At 41.0% G+C, this 17,719-nt stretch overlaps 1 protein-coding gene and 1 long non-coding RNA gene across 4 annotated transcripts in view; both read right to left on the bottom strand.

The window, feature by feature from the left end:
• The window catches only part of ADARB1 (adenosine deaminase RNA specific B1), a 36,048-nt gene extending 21,702 nt beyond the window's left edge, over positions 1-14,346 (bottom strand). For all 3 annotated transcript variants that reach the window (XM_081016837.1, XM_081016838.1, XM_081016839.1), the window contains exons 1-4: positions 14,273-14,346; positions 7,643-8,571; positions 3,113-3,227; positions 800-968 (exon numbers count right to left, since the gene is read on the bottom strand). In XM_081016837.1, the coding sequence (XP_080872963.1) occupies positions 800-968; positions 3,113-3,227; positions 7,643-8,571; positions 14,273-14,300 (1,241 nt within the window). In that variant the 5' untranslated portion in view covers positions 14,301-14,346. The remainder of the gene's footprint in view (positions 1-799; positions 969-3,112; positions 3,228-7,642; positions 8,572-14,272) is intronic.
• Positions 10,545-12,263, bottom strand: LOC308484783. Its single transcript, XR_013990119.1, has 2 exons — positions 12,159-12,263; positions 10,545-12,037 (listed from the first exon to the last, which is right to left on the bottom strand). It is a non-coding gene; the product is annotated as an uncharacterized lncRNA (long non-coding RNA).
• Positions 14,347-17,719: the final 3,373 nt, after the last annotated feature.

Below are 17,719 nucleotides of genomic sequence, written 5' to 3'. Positions count from 1 at the left end.
ATATGAAATCTTACACATTATGAATTCTTTGAAAAATAAAAGGGCAGGATTGCACCAATGCAGGACAGTTTATGCCAAAGATGTAAAGAAATATTTATACTAATGCTAGTGTCATATCCATGTTCCAGAATAAGGCAACTAGTTATCCATCTCTGCTGATATTAGGACCCCGGCATCACTTAAAGCCCTATACGGCCTAGGACCCTCGTACCTACGGGACCGCCTCTCCTGGTATGCCCCACAGAGAAACCTACAGTCTGCAAATAATAACATCCTCAAGGTCCCAGGCCTCAGAGAGGTTAGGCTGGCCTCAACTAGAGCCAGGGCCTTCTCGGCTGCGGCTCCAATCTGGTGGAATGCTCTGTCACAAGAGACTAGGGCCCTGCGGGACTTGACATCTTTCCGCAGGGCCTGCAAGACAGAGTTGTTCCGCCAGGCCTTTGATCAGGGCGCAGCCTGACTCCCTCCTCTGGCAACCTGCACAGAACTTTGCTTAATTGGTTGCCATCAATTTGATTTAATTAATTTTTATAATGAAATATTTTCAGATTGTGTGATTATTTGATTTTTTGATTATTTGATTGTTGTTAGCCGCCCTGAGCCCGGCTTCGGCTGGGGAGGGCGGGATATAAATAAAATTTATTATTATTATTATTATTATTATTATCTGAAGTTGCATCATCATCACAGAAGCTCACAGGATCACATCCCAAGACTGTAATCCTAAGCACAATGTGATCAATGGAACTTTCTTCTATGCTTAAAACTGGGGTGCAAGGGAATTGCTCTTTAAACTTACCATAAGAGCAGTTCAAGTTGTGTATAGAGAAATTTAAGCAAGCATCTACGTGCTATAATTTCTGCATGGCAATCGTTCAATGCAAGACCACGATCACTCATATATTCTCCATTAATGCATTTTGTTCCTGTAGAAACACTTATAACCTGAGCATCTTTCACATCAGTACCTGGGAAGACAAGTTTTAAAAGGGAAAGCATACAAAGATATTTTTAGAAGACTTGTTTGGTGAAATATGGTAGCCTTCTTGAATGTTTTCTTGAAGGTGTGGCTTGGGGGACCATACTGCAGATGACCTTCAGCTACATCCTAGTCGTATATATTCTGAAGGCATACTTGGGGTGGAAATGAAGTCACACTAATATCTGTTCATGGAACTTGGGTGGTTGCCTTTAAAACTCTGGAACTACATAAAAATTCAGCAAAGTATTAAAAACTACAGAACCCCACATTTTGTGGTTTGTGTGTCAATTATTCAGTTTGGGGGTGGCACAAAATGCTGGGTTTGTAGCACAAAACGTTGGCATCAGTTTGGGGGGAATCCTGAATTTGGGGGTAACACATTAATGAAGCTCTTCTGGAGCAGAAATCTAGTCTTGCAGGTTCCTCTTCTTGGTTTGTCTGTGTCTCTCCCGCCCCCCGCCAACAAACGCCAAGAGGACTAGGTTGGGAGACTCTATCCACCCACAACAGCAATATTTTCTATGTGCCTCTTCATCCGAACACCAAACCCTCCTCCCCACTCATTTACCTGCTTTGTACAAAAATTAAACAGATTTAAACTGCTGCTGCCACATGAAGTTTGAGGTTAAAATTGGGGTTCTATTTCAATCCACTAGAGATTTTAGCGAACCATTAAAGCAAATGTTTTACTTTACTGGGACAGCAGATTAAATTCTAACAAAAACAAACAAACAAACAAACAAACCATTTCATCAACTTTAATATGCTAGGAATCAATTTCTTAAAAGCTAAATTTTGAGTGCTTGTCTAATGTATGCTGGGTACTGTTTGCAGAACACTAGAAACCACGGTGAGATTGGGTTTCTTGATAGAACCAATGCTTTCCAGAGACATTCTCTGAACACTCAATGCCCAGCCATATACACCTGGCATCCTATATGAAAAGAAAGGATCAGACCCTCAACTGGAAATTCCAGTTACTAAAAGGGAGAGAGAGAGATTTTTCTCCCTCTTGCATAATACTAGGATATGAGCTCATTCAACGCAGCTGAGGGTTCAACCACACTTCTGCTTGTCCTGTGCCGAGAAAGGACAGGGCTGAGCAGTTTTCTGCTTGATCTGCACTTTCTGAGTGTTTCCCGCCCTTGCCCCCACTCCTTTCCAAGGCAAAACCCATTCATTAGTTTTAAATAAGAACTAATGGCAATCTGCAAAAAATCCAATTGCCCTTTGCTCCGACGGAGTGCTAAACTGTGGTTTTCCCCAGGGGAAAGCAGGAGGCCAAGAGGAAGTGTGAAAGATCCAGGACAGACAAAAGGAACATAGTTAAAGTATCAAATTCACTACCACATGATATTGTGATGGCCATCCATTTTTATGGCTTCCAAACAGCACGTGCACTACCTGCCGTGCCTCTGACTACAAGTCGGGAGAGGGCTGTAGTGTCTTGCTGCATGGTCCCTGTGAGAACCATGACAGAGCGACTGCCAAGTCTCATCAAGTCCAATGACCATTTCCCCTTCCTTCTGATCCATGTGGGTACAAATGATACCGCCAGATTCATGGAAGATGGAGCAAGTTTGTTTTCTGCTGCTTCAGAGAGTGAATTCTGCTGCTTCAGAGTGAATTCAAATTACAAGAAAGGAGACTCCAGCTCAACATTAGGAAGAGGCTGCAGAGCTAGCCTCACAAGAGGGAAATGATTTTTTATTAAAAATGAAAGCTATGTTTTTTGTACAAGGACACACTCCTAATATTTGCTGAGAGAGAGCAAGCGAGAGAACCTAAAAATGTCACTCCTCTGACAGCACGGATTCTGTCAGTGAAATGGGAAGAGAAGCCATTTTCAATGCTTCCTCCTCCCACCTCTAAATCTGTTCCCCCACCATCTAGAAGCCTCAGCACTACCTGAGCAACACCTCTCGATACAACCTGTTACATTTAGAGACAAGCAGTTTGGACGAAATTTCATAATCCTATTTTATGAATGAAGAGATCTCAATATTTTAAAGCAATCTAAACTATATATAAAATGTAAATATCCATTCACCTTTACCATTTTATTTTGTAAACCAACAGAGGACAAAAGGCCAAATCAGTGGGGGAGGCATGTTTTTGGTTTGTTTTTACCTGTTGTCATGACTACTCCAGATAGCACTTTTCTGCGTGCATGGGGCGATGTAAAATTATCTGTCAAATCGCTGAATTTATCTACCACCAAGCGTGCAACAGCATCAGCTAAAACCTGCAAAAATCACACAAATATATTGGATAATTCATCAAAACAGAGCTGCCTTTAAAACATTTCAAAATGGATTTAAAAACCTGTATGGTATTTTTATTTAATTAGTTATTAAAGTTCTATACTGCTGTTCATCCAAGGATCACAGGGAATCTTTGTAATATTTACTAGAATTGATTGGTGCTGTTGTTTCAAACTACTGCTGATTCAAAGTGTTGAAGAGTTTATATCCATGCCCTTCAGGCATATCTACAAACTATACTGTGTTTTTATGGAAGCCCTAAGTGCTGATCATGGAACAGATAATTTTAATTCAGGGAATGAGGCTGCATGCACAACATTCAATTTTTAACAAGGCTCTAGCCTTCATTATGAGATCTGTAGAAAATTTGAGGTATCTAAGATGGTATTTCCATGGAATGCATCCATAATTGGCTTGTAAAGCATATTCAAAGGGTAAGAACTAATGGAATTCAAACCAGAAAGTTGTACCAAGTGGTGTTCCATTGAGGTTGGTCTTGAGTCCATTATCATTCATTACATTCATTAGTGACTTGAATGGAGTGAACAGTACCGCAACCAGATCTGCAGAGAATGCCAAATTTGGAGGGATTGCAAATACTTTGGTGGATCATGTAAGTTTTATAATATATATATATAGATATATATATAACAGAAAACTGAAAAGCCAAGCAGACTACAATAAAGCATAAGCTGAACATATTAAATATAAATATATAGAAAAAGACACAGAGTCATAAAATGGTAAATCTTTGGCTAGACATTAAGACCAGCAATAAGGATTTTGAGATTAAAGTGAATTATAAACTGAGTACAAATTAAACGTATGCTTTGGGGGTGATAGTGCCAGTAAACTGTGGCTTGTATGTAGAATTATACAAATTTATGGGTGACATGCAACTGAGAAGAGTCCTCGTTGCTTGAGGAATAGGTTGGGGAAGGGTTTAGATCTAGGATCTCCTGTCTCATAATCTTACATTGCCTGACCCTTAAGGATCCCTTGCATTATGCGAGAGCTGCATAAATATACCTTCTAAATATACCTGTTATAACAGGATTCAAATTTAATTTGCAGGAGATTTTAAGCCTCGTTAAAAGTGATACAAAAAGCACTTTAAGAACTGGGCCATTTTCGGACTTCCCAACAATCTATGATTGATCTGGAATATTCTAAATTAATATTCTTGAAAGGATAAAAACAATTGGTATTAGTTATAGAAGTTTACAATGTGAAACAGGTGGGGAACCTTTTCTAGCTCAAGGGCTGCATTCCCTTCTGAGCCACTTTCCAGGGGCCAAATGCCAGTGGCAGGCTGGACAAGAGGCACATGTGGGCAGAGGGATGAGTAAAAGTTTCACCTCCGTCCAGCAGGCTAGTTTTCACATGCTCACACGTCCCTCTCTATCCTCTACTCAGGCAAGCAAGTCCTCAGAGTTCCAACCAGGCAAACACACTCAAGAAGCATGTGCGGGAAGGGTGGTGAGGGGTGTGGCCTGAGGAAAATGGGGGCGTGTCTGGAGAGGGGGCAGGACCTGGGAGGAGTCTCCCAAGACCTGATGGAGGAGGCCTGCAGGGTTCCCCACCCCTGATATCAGAGGATTGTTATGGCATATTAGAGAAATTTGTTTTAAAGGCTGAGTACATTTTTAGGAAGGGACGCGGGTGGCGCTGTGGGTTAAACCACAGAGCCTAGGACTTGCCGATCAGCCCCGCGAAGGGGTGAGCTCCCGTTGCTCGGTCCCTGCTCCTGCCAACCTAGCAGTTTGAAAGCACATCAAAGTGCAGGTAGATAAATAGGTACCGCTCCAGCAGGAAGGTAAACTGCGTTTCCGTGCGCTGCTCTGGTTCGCCAGAAGCGGCTTAGTCCTGCTGGCCACATACGCCAGCTCCCTTGGCCAATAAAGCGAGATGAGCACTGCAACCCCAGTCAGCCACAACTGGACCTAATGGTCAGGGGTCCCTTTACCTTACATTTTTAGGGGGGGGGGTAAAAACATAAGCATAAAGTGTGTGGAAAAGCTTCATGTAAATTCTCTCTGATTGTTTAGAATCCACTACCACTCACACTATTTATCATTTACACAGCACTCTTAATTTATACTCACAGCAGCCATACGTAGGCTATAGCATCGGCACAAAAAAATAGTGTGACAAATGGAATTAAGGTCACTTAACATACTACCGTGTATTTCCATGTATAAGATGACCATTTTCTTGAAAATCTTTCGTGATAAATTGGGGGTCATCTAATACATGGGTTAATGCGGTAAGTAAGCAAGGGCTGGTGGAGCTGCGGCAGTAGCAGGGGACAGAGGCAAGGGGGCCGCTTGCCCGCTCTTCTCAGTTTAGGAAGGGTACGTGGTGAGTCCTCAACAAACTTACAAAAGATGCTCAACAACTGTTTTTGCAATTTCCCCCCAAAGAATCCCAACTTTCTTAATTTTTAAATTTCTTAATTTGGGGCTCCCCAAAATACACGGAAAAATACGGTATTTACCAGGAAATCAATATGGCCTATGTTCACTTTCATTCTTTTCAAACTGAATCAGGAGCTTTATAGGCTTCAAAGAGTTTGTATAAAAATACTTAACAGCTATCGCCTCTCCATATTCCCAAACTTGTGGCTAATGTATGCAGAAGGAAGAATGAGACGACAATCGGAGGAGGCAGTGCCTGCAGACAGCTCCCATGGCAGCTGACTCCATGAGATTTAGAAGGGGGCATCAGAACGTCACTTCCCACTGACCCCTCCTGCAGGATCTTGTTCCCTAACCCCTGTAAGTTTTCCATTGTTCTTTCTACCTCCCCCGAATTCCAGTACTTAGTTGTTCTGACTGGTCAACCTGGTTGCTTATTTTCTCTCTCTCTTCATGTTGCCTATTTCTGACCTTCAGTTGCGATGTGTGGTTAATGGTGCTCAGGCAGTGATGTCTGATAACCTCAGGTACCACAGCATTGTGCAAGCTAGGTTTGGGAATCGGAGCAGTGTGGGGTTCACCACATGCTTCCTTTGGAGGCCTGATTTGACAGCACAGGTGTATTGTGTTCAGCTAAGACAGATCTATGAGCAACACTGCACTGAACTGGAGGAATTAAAAATGCTACCTACCACAAGTTTCTTGATCCAGCAAGATGGTGGAGGCAATGCTCATAGTTTCATTGCTTCCAGGATCCCTAGTCTCCCCTCTACAAAGGCAAGGTAGCCATACAATGGGAAGATGAGTGGCACCACAGAAAGTATGAGCACTAATTTCTCTCATAAAATTGCATGTAGCACTGCATTCTATAAAAAATAGAGCAAAGTATACTACAGTATATGGACATTGTTAGAATGGGATCAAAACCTGCCCCAAACATTGGAGTGTCAGGAATAGGGACATATTTGTCTCCTGCAGAGACCATGGAATAAAATAAGGGGTGGTATCCAACTAAAAACTTCTGTTAGCGCAAGGACTTTTGGCCATGCAATAAAACTTCCTCTCCCTCTCCTCTGCCCACATATGCTCCTTAAATCTGTTCTGGGGGTTCCCTCAGTCCTTCAGAGCAGATGTAGGGAGGGAGCAAGAGGAGAGGAGTGGGAGGGAAGCTCCACTGTACAGGCAGAAGTCCTTGTACTCAGGGAAAAATATGGCTGGGCACTGCCCAAGGGTTGAACCATTAACAGGGTCCAGTGGGTGGGTGGCTTTAATCAACTCCACCGTGAGCAGTTGGGGGAGCAATGTGCCTATGTGTGATTCTTTACCATCTTCCTCAGAAGAAAATGACAGCCTTGCACCTCGAGCGAGAACTTTAAAGGGGTGCCCTCAGGGTCTGATGGCAGAGTTCCCAGTGTATGGAGGAGGCAAAGGGGGGCTGCTACTAATGTCAGAGGTACAGCAGTATACCAGTGTAGTTAGCCCTTAAAAGATGTTGTTGCCTAGGTAAGTCACACCAATCCTTGCCTCTGTATATCCAGTTCTGTGTAGCAGAACCTCCTTTTTGCAGAGCAGCACACTGCTATTATACAAAGCAATGGTGGGTCATCAGCAAAACAGCCCTGCTGCATTGGAAATACGTCACCTTATAATGCCAGGGAAATGCTACAGTTCGTGGCATTGCAATGATGTGCAGTTCATGTATACTGCATTCTGCTTCACCTGCTCATTCAGTCAAATCATACATTAGGTTAACTTAATTTCTCAGGAAGTATAAAATATTCTGCCCATTCACAGCATCAAACAGAAGAGAATTAGCAGTCTAACTGGATATTTTGTATCCCTGCCAGAAATAACACACTGAAGGAACCCAAATACAACAAAAACTATTTATGCACTGTTAAAACGAAAGGTTGTAACTTCAGTATTTTTTAATTAACTCATTAGCCCATTATAACACATAAAGGGAAATGTTTTCTCACCTGAGGCAGGTGTAACTGAAGTCCTTCACTAGGAATAGGTTGGTGAGATGGTGTTTGATCCAACTGCATGTTAAACAAGGATGCAAGAGCTGACTGAGCAGCCCGTGCTTTTGCAAGTTTTTTGTTTCTTCCAGATCCTTCAAACGTTTGGCCATCCACTGACACAGCCATTACAAAATTCTTAGCGTGACTCTCTCCACTTTCTGAGAGAAATTCATACTTTAAGCCTGGTCGAAGTTCATTCAGTATCATGACTGGATTCTTCCCACTTGTTGAGGGGTATGGTGATGGAGTAGGGAGAGACGACTGTACAAGGCTACAGGCCGCAGAAGATGACAAATTATAGTCTGCACTGGAGCTAAAGGAACCATCTCCGTTGGAATCCAGATAAAAGGAAAGATCAGACTGGGCGGGGTTTTCAAAGCCATTGAAGAGGGTATCTGGGAAATCTGCCTGATCAGAGGTGAAGTCCGTATTTACGGAAAGAGTTCTTCCCATGGCGAGATGTGCTTCGGAAGCATTTGGAAACTGAACAAAGGACCTCAGGGCCTTCTCAGCTGCATGGAGCTTGGCTTTCTTTTTTGTAGGGCCGGAGCCTTCAAACAGCTGCCCATTAACCTCTACTGCCATCACAAAAATAGGGGCATGAACGGGTCCTGTTTGGGAGAGAAGCTTGTACTGCAAGCCAGGCTTGATTTCATTCAGCTGCATGAGAGCATTTTTGGGCAAGACCGGCCCTGGTGTTTTCTTCCTTTTCTTTGTGCGGAACTTGGCGTGGCCATTGCTTCCCTCTTCCAAGGGTCGTTTCCTGCTGCTAGCGCCACCACCATTGGAGAGCTGGTTCCCCTCTCCGGCGCCTTGCACACTCCCATCTTTAGGTGAAATGTTGTCCATGTTGCGGTTCTCTTTAACATCAATGCTGCCTGAACCTGTGGTGCCCAGAAAGAGTAACTTACAATGCCTTCGTTGCAGGACCTTGTAAATGTAAAATTTACAGATTCCTTTATCTATCTTTGCAACTGGTTAAGTGATGTGTGCTCAAATATTAATATCTTTATTAGGTATATTAGTTGTAATTCGCAACTCAGAAACATACATTGAGTAAATATTCAGACATCTGATATTGGCATATGCTGATAAAGTTTTAATTCTGCACCAAAACACCTATTAGTATTTATATGTTAAATTACCCTTCCTAATTCTAAAACAAAAAGAAATGAGCCAGTAACTGGCAACATGTTGTAACCCCAATTTACATTCATTTAATATCCAATTAACCTCAAACATCAGAATCCACAGGGCAATCACGTAAGATTACCTATGCAGGTAATATGAGGCACCTGCTCATCTGTATATTGAAGAAGATGTCTCTTCCTTTGAAAAAAATGACTAACTCAATGCATCTTATTGAAAAAAGAAGAGTATACTATTTCTTGCCTGCAAACATTCAAGTTATTGACTTATACAGTAAAACCTGCTTCGTGCTTTATGTGGTAGTCATGTTATACGGGTGCTCCAGAGCAGTCAACTCCAGAAGTAAGCTGAATGCAGGATCGCTGTTTAAACAAAGGGCTGGTTCACAGGTGACACTAAAGAATGAAGTTTCTAAACCAGAAACTTCAAATCACAGGTTAAGAACCAGGCTTGTTTAGCATTATGTGCACCATAGCCCTGTCTGTGGTTAGCTGAGTAAGGGAAACTGAAAGTAAAGGCTCCCAAAGTCCTCCTCCCAGCCCATGCGCAGAGTGCTCCATGGTGAAACGTTACATCTGAATGCAGTGAATATGTGGAAGGCAAACTGGGTGAACATGTTCTCTAAAGACATTGAGGGAGCAAGAACATGGCGGAAAGCCAAGTCCCTGACACTGAGTGCTCACAGGCATTTGACACCTGCATGCGTGGAAGTCCCTTCACCTTGATTCTGAATGTGCAGCTGCCAGAGGGCAGACCAGAAGACAGCGGCATGGAACAGGGCCAACCTCATGTGCTGGGTGGATGTTTGAGGCAGGTTATTGAAACACCCTTAAATTCATATCCCTGAATATACAGCGGGCATCTTTCTTATAAACCCACTATCATGTAGCAGGTAAACATATTCTAAGTAAATAGTATTTATGATATTTACATTTCTAAACACAAATCCCAACATATGCAGTGGAGTTCTCTGTTACATTCTCACTGTCATGTAATGTGCAAAGGTGTTCCAATTACAGATTTTGTAGTGGACTTGAAGATAAGATAGATCTATCTATTTGTAACTTTCAGCATCCATCTGAAGGTACAAACCTGGGGGGATGGAACAGTAAAATAGGGTCTTTGAAAACCCCAGCCTCCACCCCAACCCCATGGACACAAGGGGCTGTAGAAGGATGCACACAGACATGTAGGAGAGGATACTTTTCTTTCAGCTCAATTCTCCCACCCCATGATTCCTTTGGCAGTGGAGGGGGGGCCTCCCTTCACCACCAAAGCTGGGCCCAAGCCCACTGCAATAATCAATTATTGGAATCTACCCCACCCCCCAGAAAACAAATTCTCATACCTTGTTCATCAGCAATTATATGCCATTTCCTATTGGAACCCCCTACAAACTGCTGCTCAGCCACAGTCACATATAAAGCTACTAAATAAATAAACAAGATACTACTTTGAAGCAGGTAGATGGAATATGTAAACTTCTAATTCTAAAAGACTAGAATCCCAACTGTCCTACTAACCAACTAGGCACCTTATCATAAATACAGGCAATCTTCATTTTGTGAGGGGCTACGTTCCAGATCCCCGCGCGTGTCGGCGGGGCCCGCGTAAAGCATTCTGCCCCTGCCCCGTCCTCATTCCACCCCTTTAGTGACGTTCTAGGGTCACTTCCGAGTTGGGCTCCATGCATGTGTGAGCGATTGCGTGTCAGTCGGGAGTTGCCTGTATTAAACATAAAACTTTTCAAGAGCTGTATATTCAGAATGTAAAAAAAAAAAAAGGTTATTGGGGGCAGTAAACTTATTTGACTATATTAAAATACTTATCTGAACATTACATTAGATAGACATAATACTTTTAAACACTAATGCCTTGGTAGTAATACAGAAATTCAATTTTCTAAACACTTTGTTACAAATGGCAAGCTTCTTTAAATATGCCAAACATGAAGCAATACAATTAAACATAAAATAAATTCTACTTTGCCGAAGAATCCCACCCAATCTCAGATGCCTAAAACATATTCACACCATTGAGGAGGCATGATTGAGATTCAAAATTTGTTGCTCTGGAAAGTATATTTAAATTTGTGTTAAATCCTACAATTAAAAGCACACAGACACCACTTCACCCAGTTGACAAAGCTGATGGAACAGTTATTAAATTTTCATTTATAACATCCTCCAGCAAAAGCTCGATAAGTTACTCCTTTCGGTGCTCAAAATAACAGAAAATTAAGAGAGAGTGGATAGAAACATACAGGTTAAAAAGAAGAAATAAATGTAAAATAGTGGCAAATAAAATGAAAGGAATCAATAGTTTTTCATATTTTTAAGAACTATTTCCTTTGAAACACGTTCTGTTATATCTTAAAATTTACTTCAAATAGAAAATTTTATATGTGTACAGACATAGCCTTTTCGGAGCAGTTACGTCTGCACAAAATGCTATTAAGCACATGGTTGATATTATTTGCAACATAGCAATAGCAGCAGATCAGGCATGCAGATTTATTCCACCCTGATGGATGTATTTAAGACTGATGTGTAAGGTGATGATCCTAGAGACACACATTTGCAAGTAACCTCCCCCTTCAAGCATACATGATCGGAACCAGATTAACAAGCAATTCAGTTCCTTAGAGAAATTTATAAAATAGATTGTTCAAGATGCAGGCTTTTCGTTAACCAGTCCTGAAATGATGAAGACAGAACATTCGCAAAAAGGGCTAGTCCTTGAAAGAAGCTAAGGAACATAAATACCCAGCCTGTTGAAATATTTGCTCTTGAAAATCATTTTCCAATTAAGCATAAACTTCCATTTGAAAACTGTAAATTCAGACATTATAGGTTTCAGTGTTTTTAAGTCCACTGCTCCATCTTTTCTTTCTTATTAAGTGCTGAGGCTTTCAAAAATGCTTAGCCGCATACTTTCTTTCCAAAAAGGAGCTTTTGTGAATTTTTGGCCATTTGATTTGCAACCAGAGCAACATTAATTGCCAGAGCTCTAGTGTCAAATCACTAAAATGACAGCATAACTGTATGATGTTTTCAAACAGTTCTTGTCGGTTTTTTGGGGTACATCCCATCCTACACACTTCCTCTTTCTTTATGAGTTATTATTAGGGCCTTTAGATCCTTAAATAGAAGACAAGGGATGTGCAAAATGTGGTACTGAATTAATTAAATCAGGAGCAGTCTATGAAAATGTCTAATAATAATAATAATAATAATAATAATAATAATATATTTGTACCCCGCCCATCTGGCTGGGTTTCCCCAGCCACTCTGGGCTGCTTCCACAGAGACCAAAAATACACTAAATGAAAATACATATAAATGAAGATAGTCATTTTAAAAACACAAAGTGTGGGAAATACTTTTGGTATTTCTTATTTCATCAACTCAAGAGCAATATGCATAACCACATCATCCACAGTCTTCAATCATACAGAGATGTGATTCCTTATTTATTCAATGACCAAGATGCGAAGAGATATTGAGCGGCAATGCCTAGCAAGATTTTTTTCTTTTTTCTTTTGAACAGTTAGCATTTAGTCATAGAATCGCAGAATTGTTCTCTTCACTTCGGTGTACCATGTGTACAATACACAGGCCGCAAACTCCCTGGGTTTGTAGAATTAATTGTGTGGTTCTTTGGATCTTCATCAGTATATTTTTGCTCTCTCTTGTATTGTACAGACAAATAAAATGCAAAAACAGGAATTATCTCCCCAAGAGAAAGACTCAGGCTGGAGCTAGACAACAGGCTTTTTCAGAAAGTCAAAAATGGCATGGTGGAGACAGGATTGCTATGGTATTAACAATTATGCAACATTTGTTGGCGGCAGAAAGAGGTATACAATTTCCGGAGAGGTTGTCCTGTTAGTCTCTTGCAGACAAAACAATGAGTCTTGTGGCACCTTAAGGATCAACCAATTTATTATGGCATGACCTTTTATGGAGGGCAGTCCACTTCATCAGATGAATGAAGTGCATATATGATAAAATGCTGACACCCTGCTCCAGTGCCACTAAGTAGGGTAACTCACTGGCAACAGGCACACATTCATTTTAATTGCCACTACCTGCTTGTCACCTAAGCCAGGGCTTGCGGGAGTCCTACTGACATATGGAGTCTACTCAGAAGTAGGGAACTCCCCTCCCAATCTCCCATCCACTTTAGCCCAGTAACACATCTCAAACATCAAAGCAGTATGGGGGCACAGTACTTGAGTGTGTTCAGAAACCCAGAGGGTCAACAAATCAAAAGGAGTATAATACACTATATGAGAATATTGGTCTATCAAAAACTGGGCAAACCAAGCCATGTGTTAAACATGCTTTCCTTCTTTTTCACATATGCTCATCTGTATCAGCCTTCTCCAATCTGGAAGGCTGATATACATCAGAAGCAAGGGAGGTGCCTGACCTATGGCTGCATCTATGCCATACTTCCACAAGAAGGAAAATGCTAGCTAAAATGTTCCCAGAATAAAAAGAGAGAAACAATCATGACATTAATCATAGCTGCTGAAAAGTGCTATGATCTTTAAAATGGCTAAAACCAGCCAAAAAACCAAAGGGGTATAAAAACCCACCTTGTGATCCCAAATGATACTGAAAATATGGTGTTACTGAAGTCTGGCTGGTTTCACAAAACCATTGCAGGTGCACATTTTAATTACATGCCCAGGCATTGAGCACAAATACTTTAGCACTTAGTAGTAAAGGCAGATAAGAAGGGATCATTAACCCTAATACTTTTGGCAGGAAATTCACATATGCATCCATGAAAAATTGCTACCTTGTCTGCCGTGGTAGGTAAGCAGGAACCAGGTATCAATGCACATTACTCAAGAGCATGTATTCTAACGGTAGTGAAGCTCTGCTATGACATCAGTCCTATAGCCAATATTCTTAGATATTCTAGAAACTGCATTTTAAAGTGAAAACTGACTTAAAGGAACGGAGGATGAAAGTTAGGAAGGTCAACAATAATATAAAAAGGTGTGACTCAGTGACCACAGAAATTTAAGCAAGACTATGCACATCTATTCAAAAGTAAACCACATCAAATACAGTTAGGTTTACTCTCAGGAAACTGTGTCTAGGACTACCACCTTGGGCTTAACTTAGTGGGGCTTAGTTCTGAGTAAACATGCATACCGTTGGGCCTGCACACCTACTGAAGACAACAGCTCCTAAGCACGTGAAGCATTTAAAACTCATTAATTCCAGTAGTAATTCAGTATTCTTTTTCCAGGACTGTGCAAATTATTATAACATAACTCTTTCCATAGAATAAAAGTAGGGAACTCCTCTGAATATCAGGCGGGATTAGAAGCAAAAGGTGACTGACTTGAAAAGGGTAAGCACTAAGCAGCTGCAGAAACAGTAATGGGTTTAGCACTGTATAACATGAACATCTTACTCATATTCTCTTCATCATCTATGTCCATTGTGAAAAAGTTCTTCAGCCTCTAGACTGGTGTAGAGTTTCCTTCTGGAAGACAAAATGTGGAATCTTAGTTATCTGTATATTTTGAATGTTTCAGCTTGCGTGATTAAGATGTCTGAGAATTAGACCAAAGTAGCTAATTTTCCAATTTACCACCTGTTTTTATCCAGCTTGAAGAATTTATTATGTATCCCACACTTTCTTAAAAACAAGGGGTAGGGTTTTTTTTACATGAGATTTCCCCATTAAGGAAGGGGCAGCTAACCATCTCCAGGCCAAGGCCACAATGAACCACAGCCAGCTTTCTGGAGGCTGAAGTGGTGGTGGCAACAATGGCTGTTAGCTGCCTTCCAAAAGGGGATGCACTGGAACTGTCATATATGTGTGTGTGTGTGTGTGTGTGTGTGTGCGCCACAACAATGGAAGCATCATTTAAATAAATAAATAAAGACAACAGGGGAAGAGGGGGCACAAAATCACATTTGGGTGGACAGATATAGCCCACAGGCCACAAGTTAGAAACTCCTACACTATACCAAGCAGACTGCATGATCGGCCCAGAGCTACACTGCCTTCCTTGCTCCTGCTTTCCTAATTCTTTGCTGAGCCAGTGCCAGGGCCACTGCTGCCAAATGTGTGACTTTTGAATCTCTGAATCTACTGATCATTATCTGATATTGAAAAATACATGCATTAAAGACAATTAGCAATATATCACATCCATACTGGGTACTTTCTTGTCATATGCGGCAAGATGCCAACTGTGCCTATCCTTGGTTGTTTAGAACAGTATTTTTATTGTATTTTCAATAAAGTGCAGCTAAAGAAAAACAGTCCATTCGCAGAGGTTATTACAAAGCATACAAAGCTTGATACACAGAAGAGATAGGCTTAGAATCACATAAAGGCATGGTAAGCCTAAGAGAAAAAAGAGAAACTATGCTTTGCTATGGTGCTATGAAATTGTTACTATTGTGGGAAATTTAATGCTGACAAATATAACTGTACATAGACTGCCATTAACCAAGGGGTTAAGAACTACAAGGCCTTTACAGTCTTGAGCAGGCTGCAAGGCTCTGATTGGTTGAGAACCTTCTTCTCTCCAGGGGGAGAAATAAAAAGGTCAATTTGCCGTTTTCAAGTAGTAGACTTCCAGTCTGGAAGGACGGGGGTATCTGCACTGCAGACACATAAAACATCCTCATGCAAATTTCTGTATTTTGCTTTAAGATGTATTGTTCCTATTTCTATATTTCACACTGCATTAAAAAAAGTAAATCTTTTTATGCTCAAATAAAAGACTGGTCTGATTATTAGTGAAAAGGGGAGAGGCAGGGTAGCAAATCCCAGGTGCCCAGATAGGATTCCAAATAGGCTTAACAGCCTTATTCCCTGCTTTATTGCTGTGCAAACTATTAAACTCTACTGCAAAAGGCTTTAAACAGAGAGTCGAGCCTCACAGATTTGAATGTAGGTCCATTCAAAGTTATCTAAGGATGTCCAGTGAAATGAGTGCTGCAGAGGTTTTTAACTGCAGACAAATTTTTACTACACTTAGTATCCTATGGACAGAGTCACTTATATGATGTCCCAGCATAAAGTCTACTTTATATGTTGCAAAGAAAGTGATTTAATCTTGTTGCCAAGGGAGCAGATAAAACTTTTTCAGCCTGACTGACTACTGACCTAATTCTGCAGCCTCTCATTCAAACTGTGCTCAGAATCGTTTCTGCTTAAGAATAGCAACCCTGAGTGTCTAGGGGGCAACATGACTAAAACATTATTTATATTTACAATTGAAAGCTCTTCTGTAGCTTGCCCCTTACACTTACAAAATATATTTTCTTATACTACCTATGCTAGTTAAAGGTAAAGGTAAAGGGACCCCTGACCATTAGGTCCAGTCGTGGCCGACTCTAGGGTTGCGGCGCTCATCTCGCTTTACTGGCCAAGGGAGCCAGCGTACAGCTTCCGGGTCATGTGGCCAGCATGACTAAGCCGCTTCTGGCGAACCAGAGCAGCGCACAGAAACGCCATTTACCTTCCCGCCGGAGCGGGAAGGTATTTATCTACTTGCACTTCGTGCTTTCGAACTGCTAGGTTGGCAGGAACCTATGCTAGTTAGTTGAGATAATTAGCTGAGGTAATTGCAGTTCCAGTGTCTAATTGCATCAAAAGTTATATTGTGATTATGATTTCTGTTGCCTTTTCCATCTATGAGGTCACCACATTTTACATCCCAACATAACAGATTCATGATTCTTATTTATAGCTAACCATGAGCCTCAGCATGCCAAGGCAACCTTAAATGGATTTTAAAAACACCGTGCTAGATGATAAATGACAGCACTGAGCTCTATAAAGATATGTCAACCTTTAAGTAAACAAAATATGCACAGTACTCTTTAAAAATGTATGGGTGGTATTCATTTACTTAGAGTAGACAAAATGAAATTAATGGGTCTAAATTAGTCATGTTCATTCATTTCAATGCATCTATTCTGAGTAAAACTTAGTTGAATGCAATCCTATGCCTATTTAAATAGAAATCACTAAAAAAAGCATTTTTATCAACATAAAAAAGTGTAATGTGTCTTTAGAGTAGAAGGAGGATTTCTCATGTATATTTTGGTATAGATACCCCTTGAAGAGTCACAAAGCTATTTGGCATAGTTAAATAATAATAATATTTGCTACACCATTACACAATAGTTAATGAACAATGGCATGACCGGCAACTCATATTCTGTTATTCTATAAATCTCATTATTGTCATTTTCTCTCCATGAAAATCCAGCATGGATCACTTCCAGGAAAGTCAGGGGCTTCTGGATGACAGGCTACCTGATGACTACACGAGACTAGCATAGGATTCTGGAACTAAGGATGGATGAACGTGTCAGTTTCTGTTTCTCTTAGTTTCTAGTTTTTTCCAATCTTAATTTCAGTTCTCCACATTTCCACAACAGCCTGCAATTTCTCTTTTTTGTGGGGGGTGGGTGGGGTGGGTGATAAAATCCTCATGAAAATTCACCAGCATTTTAGTGTAGATTTAAGAAGACAAGAATAGCCAATGGCCCATATTGTGCAGCATCCTGGGGGAAACCAGCGAGCAGAACATGCGCACAAGAGCCTCTCCACTTCCTCATTTCCAGCAACTGGTATTCAGAAGCACTGCTGCCTCCAACTGTGGAGGCAGAGAATAGCCATCGCGCCTAGTAGCCATTGATAGTCCTCTCCTCGTTAATTTCTCTTAAAATGCATGTTTTTACAAAGCAATTTTCCCTAATACAATGTGTTTTGGTATATTATTTTCCACTAATATAGGCAGAAGTTACCCTAATATATACATTTTGTACACATTACTTGGCTGGAGAGCTGCTCTGAAAAATTCAGAGAAGTGCCCTTTACAAAGCTGGG

The sequence above is a fragment of the Podarcis pityusensis genome, assembly GCF_964106645.2.
Source record: "Podarcis pityusensis genome assembly, chromosome: 1".
NCBI classification, from domain to species: Eukaryota; Metazoa; Chordata; class Lepidosauria; order Squamata; family Lacertidae; genus Podarcis; species Podarcis pityusensis.
This window is presented reverse-complemented; position numbering and strand designations above follow the sequence as displayed.